This window comes from Mastomys coucha, unplaced genomic scaffold (genome assembly GCF_008632895.1).
Source record: "Mastomys coucha isolate ucsf_1 unplaced genomic scaffold, UCSF_Mcou_1 pScaffold20, whole genome shotgun sequence".
NCBI lineage: Eukaryota > Metazoa > Chordata > Mammalia > Rodentia > Muridae > Mastomys > Mastomys coucha.
The window spans coordinates 121,278,291-121,287,734 of record NW_022196903.1 but is presented as its reverse complement, the minus strand read 5'-3'; the positions used below and the strand labels follow the sequence as shown (position 1 = coordinate 121,287,734).

General features: G+C 45.8%; 1 protein-coding gene across 1 annotated transcript in view; it reads left to right on the top strand.

Moving 5' to 3' along the window:
- Tulp3 (TUB like protein 3) overlaps positions 1-9,438 on the top strand; it is a 38,511-nt gene extending 29,073 nt beyond the window's left edge. The window contains exons 5-11 of the mRNA XM_031383554.1: positions 4,044-4,168; positions 4,391-4,588; positions 5,446-5,558; positions 6,452-6,566; positions 7,400-7,498; positions 8,137-8,308; positions 9,191-9,438. Coding sequence (XP_031239414.1) covers positions 4,044-4,168; positions 4,391-4,588; positions 5,446-5,558; positions 6,452-6,566; positions 7,400-7,498; positions 8,137-8,308; positions 9,191-9,324 — 956 coding nt within the window. The 3' untranslated portion in view covers positions 9,325-9,438. The remainder of the gene's footprint in view (positions 1-4,043; positions 4,169-4,390; positions 4,589-5,445; positions 5,559-6,451; positions 6,567-7,399; positions 7,499-8,136; positions 8,309-9,190) is intronic.
- Positions 9,439-9,444: the final 6 nt, after the last annotated feature.

Genomic DNA, 9,444 nt, shown 5'->3' with positions numbered 1-9,444 from the left:
CCCACTCCCAGTGCTCTCTCCCATCCTCTCTCCTCCTGATCCCCATCTCCCACTCCCAGTGCTCTCTCGCATCCTCTCTCCACCTGATCCCCATCTCCACTCCCACCTCCATCAGATCATCCCCCAACAATGTCTGTTCTATTACCCCTTCTCAGTGAGATTCACGTGTTTCTCCTTGACTCCTCCTTGTTTATTTAGCTTCTTTGCATCTGTAGATTGTAGCATTCTTTACTTTATGGCTAATGTCCACTTATAAGTGAGCACACACCATGTTTGCCTTTCAGGGTCTGGGTTACCTCTCTCAGGATGGTCTTCTCTAGTTCCATCCATTTGCCTGCAAATTTCATGTTCTTGTTTTTAATGGCTGAGTAGTATTCCATTGTGTAGATGAACCACATTTTCTTTATTCTTCAGTTGAGGGACATCTAAGTTGTTTCCAGTGTCTGGCTATTATGAATAAAGCTACTCTGAACATAATTGAGCAAGTCCTTGTGGTTTGGTGGAGAATCTTTTGGGTATATGCCCAGGAGTGGTATAGCTGTGTCTTGAGGTAGAACTAGTCTCAGTTTTCTGAGAAACTGCCGAATTGATTTCCAAAGTGACTGTACAAGTTTACACTCCCACCAGCAATGGAGGAGTTCCCCCCTGCCCCTCCCTTCCATCCACAGCCTCACCAGCATGAGCTGTCACTTGAGTTTTTGATCTTAACCATTCTGGAAGAATCTCAGAGTCATTTTGATTTATGTTTTCCTGATGTCTAAGGATGTTGAACATTTCCTTAAGAGCTCCTTGGTCATTAGACATTCCTCTGTTGAGAATTCTCTGTTTAGACTGTATATCCCCCTCCCCAACCAAACCTTCCCCCCACCCCCAAATGGGGTTTCTCTGTGTACCAGAACCCTGGCTATCCAAGACTCACTTTGTAGGCCAGACTGGCCTCAAATTCATAGAGATCCACCTGCTTCTGCCTACTGAGTGCTGGGATTAAAGATGTGTACCACCAAGCCCAGCTCTGTTCCCATTTTTGAATTGGGTTATTTGGTTTGTTGATGTCAAGTTTCTTGAGGTCTTTATATATCTTAGATATTAGCCCCCTGTCAGACATGGAGCAGGTGAAGATCTTTTCCCACTCTGTAGGCTGCCATTTTGTTCTTTTGACAGTGTCCTTTGCCTTACGGAAGCTTTTCGGTGTCATGAGGTCCAGTTTATTAATTGTTGATCTTAGTGCCTGAGCTATTGGTGTTCTGTTCAGGAACTTGTCTCCTGTACCAGTGTGTTTATGATTATTCCCCACTTTGCAATTTTGTGAAGTATTGGTTTTTTTGAAGTAAGACCTAATGATTTTTGAATTTCCAGGGTGTCTCTTGTTATGTCCCCTTTTTCATTTCTGATTTTCGTTAATTTGGATATTCTCTCTGCCTTTTAGTTAGTCTGGCTAAGGGTTTGTCTCTTACTGATTTTTGCAAAGAACCAATTCTTTGTTTCGTTGATTGTATTGTCCTTTTGTTTGTGTTTTATTTGATTTCAGCCCTGAGTTTGGTTATTCCTGTGTCTACCCCTCTTGGGTGTCTCCCCTTCCTGGTCTGGAGCTTTCAGGTGTGCTGTTACATCACTAGTATGTGATCTCACTAGTTTCTTTTTGAAGGCACGTAGTGCTATTAACTTTCCTCTCAGCATTGCTTTCATTATGTCCCATTAGTTTGGGTACATTGTACCTTCATTTTCATTGAAATCTAGAAAGTCTTTAATTTCTTTCTTTCTTTCTTTCTTCCTTGACCCAGTGGTCATTGAGTAGAGAGTTGTTCAGTTTCCATGAGTTCATAAGCTTCCATTGTTTCTGAAGTCTAGCTTTGATCCATGGTGGTCTGATAAGATACAGGTGGTTATTTCAGTTTTCTTGTATCTGTTGAGACTTGCTTTTCGACGGAACATATGGCCAATTTTGGAAACAGTACCATGAAGTGCTAAGAAGAAGGTATATTCTCTTGTGTTTGGGTGAAATGTTCTGTAAATATCTATTAGGTCCATTTGATTCATCCTGCCTGTTAGTTTCATTATTTCTCTGTTTAGTTTCTGTCCAGGTGACCTTTCCATTAATCTGTAGGGTTCCATTGTGATTTAAGCCTTAGTAATGTTTCTTTTCCCAATGTGGGTGCCCTTACATTTGGGGTATAGATATTCAGAATTGAGACGTTATCTTGGTGGATTTTTCCATTGATGAGTATGAAGTGTCTCTCCCCATCTCTTTTGATTACTTAATTAAGGCCTATTTTGTTAATTATTAGGATGGCTACACCAGCTTGCTTCTTGAGTTCATTTGCTTGGAAAACCTTTTTCTAGCTCTTTACTCTGAGGTAGTGTTGATCTTTGATGTTGAGTTGTGTTTCTTGTAGGCAGCAGAAGGATGGCCTGTGTCTTTTTACTGGGGAATTGAGTCCATTGATATTCCTTCTAGTATGCTCTGTAGAGCTGATTTATAGATAGATGTTGTTTAAATTTGGTTTTGTCATTGAATATTTTGTTTTCTCCATCTATGGTGATTGTAAGTTTTGCTGGGTATAGTAGTCTAGTCTGACATCTGTGGTCTCTTAGAGTCAGTAAGACATCTGCCCAGGCCCTTCTGGCTTTTAGCGTCTCTGTTGAGAAGTTGCGTGTAATTCTAACAGGTCTGCATTTATATGTTATTTGGCTTTTTTTCCCTTGCAGCTTTTAATATTTTTTGTTCTGTACATTTAGTATATTTATTATTACGTGTCATGGAGATTTTCTTTTCTTGTTGAGTCTATTTGGTGTTCTGTTAGCTTCTTGTATGTGTATAGGTACCTCTTTCTTTAGGTTAGGAAATTTTTCTTCCTTGATTTTTGTTGAGAATATTTTCTGGGCCTTGGAGATGGGACTCTTCACCTTCTTCTATTCCTATTATTCTTAGGTTTGGTCTTTTCATGGTATCCCAAGTTCCCTGGATGACATTTTCTTTGACTGATGTACCGATTTCTTCTATCACATATTTTCTACTTCTGAGATTCTCTTTTCCATCTCTTGTATTCCACTGGTGATGCTTGTGTCTGTAATTCCTGTTTGCTTACCTAGGTTTTCTATCTCCAGGGTTGCCTTAGTGTGTGTGTGCCCGCGCGCACGCGCGCGTGCGTGCTTTATTTTATTTCCATTTGCAGGTCATGAGCAGTTTTATCCATTTTCTTTACCTGTTTGATTGTATTTTTAAAAGGGCTTTAATCACGTCCTCTTTAATGGCCTGTCTCTTCTTTGTAAGACTGGAATTCAGATCATTTTCTTGTGTTTCCACTGTGTTGGGATATCCAGGGCTTGCTGTAATAGGATGGTTGTAATAGGTGGTACCTGGCTGGTTTTGATGGTGTTCTCACACTCTCCTTTAGTTATCTGGGTTTGCCATTATCGTAGGTTTAGGTGCTATTTCTGAGTTTATCTTTGTTTGATGGATATGTTTTTGGATGTTTTCCCCCTTGGTTTCTGCTTCCTCTCTGGTCTTCTGGCCTGAGTGGCCTAGGCTTCCGATGACCAAGCAAGACTTCAGGTTCAGTAGGTTGTCTCTGCTGGGTTTTTTTGTGGCCTGTTTGACTTCTGGGGTTTTGGGTGCCAAAGTTGTCTCTGTAGTCCCTGGAACCTGTGTGTGCTCTGGGAAAGCAGAGGTCTTCTGCTGAAGTCATGGGCCAGGATGTGGAGCCCAGGTGGTAGGATGAAGTTTACAGCAGTTTGGTGTGCTTTAAGGTTAGTTGTCAGGCATAGGGCAGGGTCTTACCTGGGGTCTCTCCATACTCTTTATTTTATTTTATTTTATTTTATTTTATTTTTCGAGACAGGGTTTCTCTGTGTAGCCCTGGCTGTCCTGGAACTCACTCTGTAGACCAGGCTGGCCTCGAACTCAGAAATCCGCCTGCCTCTGCCTCCCAAGTGCTGGGATCAAAGGCGTGCGCCACCACCGCCCGGCTGATACTCTTTATTTCTAATAAGATCATTTCAAGCCACAGTTGGCAGCTTCTGAGAGTGTTTCCTTTTTTTGCCAGGCATCTTGAGTAGTGTGAACTATGACGAGGAGCCTGACAAGGAGGAGAATGAGGGGGAAAACCTCGGCTCCCCATCGGCTTGTGCAGAGCCAGGGAGTGCTGCAACCAGCCAGAAAGCAGCCTCGGTACGTTGTGCTGGAGCAGCTAGTGGGACTGTCCCCAAACACCTGGAAGTGTTTACCTCAGGGCTCCTGATTCCCTGTTTGACCCTTCTGTCAGGTCGCCCTTTGCCAGAAGAGTGAAGACAGGGTCGGGTAGAGCCCAGAGGGTTTTGTCCACCAAGTGTCTGTCGCAGGGGGTGACATTTGTGCCCAATTCTGGTTGCTCACATTAAACTCTATTTTCAGGAGACAGGAGCTTCCGGTGTGACAGCCCAGCAGGGTGATGCCCAACTCGGAGAAGTGGAGAATTTAGAGGACTTTGCGTATAGTCCTGCCCCTCGGGGTGTCACGGTGAAGTGTAGAGTGACCAGGGATAAGAAAGGCATGGACCGTGGCCTCTTCCCCACCTACTATATGCACCTGGAGAAGGAGGAGAACCGCAAGGTACGGGTTCATCCTAGGCTGCCTTCTTCTAGAGCTACGGGCAGAGCGCCACGTGTGCTAAGCAGGTACCACTCCATCACGCCGCACCCTAAGCCGAGCTGCTCCTGAGAGGACAAGGCTGTCGTAGGAATTGATTGTGTCCAGGAAGTCCCTCTAGTTAGACCACACAGCACCTGATAGTGGGTCATGTGCCCAGAAGTCCTAGTGTCATCCAAGTCATGGGGAGGCTCTCTAGTTCCTCACCCCTGCCCACTTTCATGTGGAGAAGTATTTCTCCGTGTTAGGGTGGAGCTCAGCGTAGGTGGCCCACCACGGAGCTGACCACCACTGAGCTGACCCACCACGGAGCTGACCCACCAAATGCTGGCTTTCATTTATATACTTATTTATTTTTATGTTGTTTTTTTTTGGGGGGGGGTGGTTGGTTATTTGTTTGGTTGGGGTTTTGTTTTTGTTGTTTTGTTTTGCTTTTGTTTCTTGAGACAGGGTTTCTTTATGTAGCCCTGGCTGTTCTAGAACTCACTCAGTAGAATCCCAAATTCACAGAGATACTCCTGCCTCTGCCTCCTGAGTGCTGGGATTACAAGTCCACCATGCCGGGCCCAGATCAATTTCTTTGCACATGATATGGAACCGATAAAGATTGTGGACTTGCCGGGTGGTGGTGGTGCACGCCTTTAATCCCAGCACTTGGGAGGCAGAGGCAGGTGGATTTCTGAGTTCGAGGCCAGCCTGGTCTACAGAGTGAGCTCCAGGACAGCCACGGCTATACAGAGAAACCCTGTCTCGAAAAAAGAAAAAACAAAAGACTGTGGACTCACTGGACAGGTGTTCCACTGACATTTTTCTTTCCTCAGATATTTCTTCTAGCGGGTAGGAAGCGGAAAAAGAGCAAAACGTCCAACTACCTGGTCTCCACAGACCCCACGGATTTGTCTCGTGAAGGGGAAAGTTACATCGGCAAACTCAGGTGACGGAGCCTCAGATCTCTGGCCTGCTCTTTCTGTAGTTCTCTAATTTCAGAGCAATGGCTGTCGTATCCGCCCCTGCCCCGCCCCCAGTCTGGCCAGCTTCCACCCTTCTCTGTTACTAGGGATTAGACCTGAGGCCTTACACTTGGTAAACCATCCATTGCTCTACATCCCTTGCTTTTGCTATTTTTTCTTTTCTTTCCTTTTCTTCTCTTCTCTTCTCTTTTCTTCTTCTTCTTCTTCTTCTTCTTCTTCTTCTTCTTCTTCTTCTTCTTCTTCTTCTTCTTCTTCTTCTTCTTTTTTATGATTCAAATACATAGCTGTGTTAATCTTAAAAAGAGAAAAAGTGGGCTGGAGAGATGGCTCAGTGGTTAAGAGCACCGACTACTCTTCCAAATGTCCTGAGTTCAAATCCTAGCAACCACATGGTGGCTCACAACCATCTGTAAGGAGAGATCTGAGTTCTTCTTCTAGAGTCTGAAGACAGCTACATTGTATACATATAATAAAGAAAGAAAGAGAGAAAGAAAGAAAGAAAGAAAGAAAGAAAGAAAGAAAGAAAGAGAAAAGAAAAAAAAGAAAAAAGTTAAGCAGGGTGGTGGCTCACACCTTTAATCCCAGCACTTGGGAGGCAGAGGCAGGCGGATTTCTGAGTTCGAGGCCAGCCTGGTCTACAGAGTGAGTTCCAGGACAGCCAGGGCTACACAGAGAAACCCTGTCTCGAAAGAAAACAAAAACAAAAAACAAGAAATAAAATCAACAACAACCAAAAAAGAAATTATCAAATGGTGTCCATGCTGGCATCCGGCAAGTAGGTAGACAGGTGTCCCCTCTACGCCTGTCCTCAAGAGGAAGAGCACATCGTCATGGCAGCTTTCTCTCCCGACACTAGATCCAATCTCATGGGGACCAAGTTCACAGTGTATGACCACGGTGTCAACCCAGTCAAGGCCCAGGGTCTGGTGGAGAAGGCCCACACCCGACAGGAGCTGGCCGCTATCTGTTATGTAAGTGCTCCCTGTGCTTCCCCTGGTGCTCCCTGCTGTGCCCTCCCCTCCTGCATGCCATGCCGGGCAGGCAGGCCCCCACGCTGGCTCTTCTCCCTCCTCCTCCGTGTTTCCTGCGCCCCGCTTCTAGGGGCTGACATCATTTCAGTTGGATTTAGGTCACCACGTTCAGTTACGATCAACTCCGCATTAGCATCCCTTCCGTCATGCTCACGCTTTGGTCAGAGGCTACAATAAAACATAAATTAAGATTAAAGCCATCTCTATGCATTTAATCTTTCCCTTCCTTCCCTCCGCTCCTCCCTCTTTCGTTCTCTTTCTCTCTCTCTTTCTCTCTTTCTTTCTTTCTTTCTTCTTTTTTTTTGTTGTTGTTGTTTTTGTTTTGTTTTTTCTTTCTAGACAGGGTCTCCTTGTCTGCCCTAGCCTTCCTGCATATTCCAGGCTGGCCTCGAACTCTCAACCTTCCTGCTTCAACCTGCTGAATTCTGGGATTAAAGGTGTGTACCACCATGGCTGGCGTTCTTTCTTTCCTTTTCTCCTTCCTTCCTTCCGAGACAAGGACTCACTACTTTGCTAGCCCCAAACTCCTGGCCTTAATCAATCTTCTCACGTCGGCCTCCCAAGTGCTAAGACGTGTACGCAGGCATGTGCCATCGCGCCTGACTTGCTGTGTCCAGTTCTCGGCCTCGGTGTTTAGCTCCAGCAAGGAGACGGAACTGGCTTTGGTGCTCTCGGGGCAGGCTGCGTTTTCTGTGCCAGAGGAAATTGCCTGTAAAAGTAGAACACAGTTTCTCTTCCCTTCTGTTTCCAAATTCTGCCTTACTGTCTTTCAGGAAACAAACGTACTGGGTTTCAAAGGTCCTAGGAAAATGTCTGTGATCATTCCCGGGATGAATATGAATCATGAGCGCATCCCATTCCGGCCACGAAATGTAAGTAAAAACCTATTCCCAATGAGACCAGGTCTCAGAGACAGAAGAGAAATTACATTCCACCAGCAAAGGCCTCTAAAACACAGTAATACACCTTTAATGCAGTAATAAGAGTACAGCAGAGACCAATTTTGAAAATTGCTTTTTCTGGAAGCCCAGGCTGGACTGGTTCTCTTATCGTTCGTCAGGAAAGCTGCTGCTCCCAATCCCCAGAGTAGCATGTTCCAGAAATGTTGATTTAAGAAATACTAGAACATTAGAATCTCAAGGCTGGGTCTGGAGAGATGGCTCAGTGGTTAAGAGCACTGGTTCTTCTCCCAAAGGACCCAGGTTCAATTCCCAGGACACACGTGATGGCTCACAATTACCTGTAACTTCAAATTAAAACAAAAATCAGTAATGAAAAAAAAATGTTAAAAAGGAATTCCATGGGTGACCAGGAGGGGGGAGGGAGTGGGATGTAAAGTGAATAAGAAAAAAAAAAATTAATTAAAAAAAAAAAAAAGACTCCCATAGCCTGTGCTGCCATTTGCCTTTGGTCCTCTGATGCCGTTTCAACCTTTCTGAAGAGCTGGGCCTTTCCCCTGACTCTCAGGATTGTGAGCAAATGGCAAAATAATCATTTCCTCTCCACATAGGAACACGAGAGCTTGCTTTCAAAATGGCAAAGCAAATCCATGGAGAACCTGATCGAACTCCACAACAAGGCCCCGGTGTGGAACGACGACACCCAGTCCTACGTCCTAAACTTTCACGGCAGAGTGACCCAGGCATCTGTGAAGAACTTCCAGATAGTCCACAGCAACGACCGTACGTGCACGGGCAGGGGCTGGGAGGTGGGCAGGGCCTGGGAGGCGCGCCCCGCCCCGCGCAGGCGCAGAGATGACCGCTTCCGTGGTAGCCTGGAAGCCATCCGGGAGCGAATGACTGATAGATAGCCCCACAGGGTGAGAGGAGTGTGAGCGTCTTTCCGTGGCACACCAGAGGACTGTTGGGTGAGGCCATTAGGACCCAGGTGCGAGTGACCTCATGAAAGCCATCAAGTGACTGCAGCCTGTCCTCTGGTCCCACCAGCTTCCCTAGGCATGCTAGTCAGGAATAATTTCCCAGCCTGTAGGGAGAAGAACAGACAGAAAATTGAATGGTTTTACCTTTTTGAGACAAGGTGTCACTTTGTAGGCCCAGCGGGTTGAGCTGTAATCCTCCTGCCTCAGCCTCCTGAATGGTAAGATGACAAGTATGCACCAACACACCTAGATGCAAGCTTTCTACTTTATTTATTTATTTATTTATGATTTTGTGTGTGAGGCTAGAGCTTGAACTTAGTACCTCCCACGTCCCAGGCAGGTGCTATACCACTGCACCATTCCCCACCCCACCCCCAACCCCTCCACTGCCTATTTGAAAGAGAACTTGTGGTTACCCACCCCCACCTCCCAGTACAACCACATTAACCTCCAACACAGTGTGGTTCTCAACTTCCCTAAAGCTGCGATCCTTTAACTGGCTCCTCACATCGTGGTGACCCCCAACCATACGGTTATTTTCACGGCTGCTTCATAATCGTAATTTTGCTACTGTTACGAGTCATAACGTGGATATCTGACATGTGGCCCCTTTAAAAGGGTTGTTTGACCCACAAAGGAAGCTCGACCCACAGGCACTAACGAGTTTATCTCTTTCTGTCTCCAGCTGACTACATAGTCATGCAGTTTGGTCGCGTGGCTGATGACGTGTTCACACTGGACTATAACTACCCACTGTGTGCACTTCAAGCCTTTGCCATCGGACTATCCAGCTTTGACAGCAAGTTGGCATGTGAATGAGAAGTGTCAAGCAGGGGACTTCTTCACCACAGAGCCTTCAGGAGCAGAAAACTGCTGCCCCTTCCCCTGCCCCAGCACAAGAAGAGCAACATTCTGCCCCTCTGAGGAATGATCGAGTGT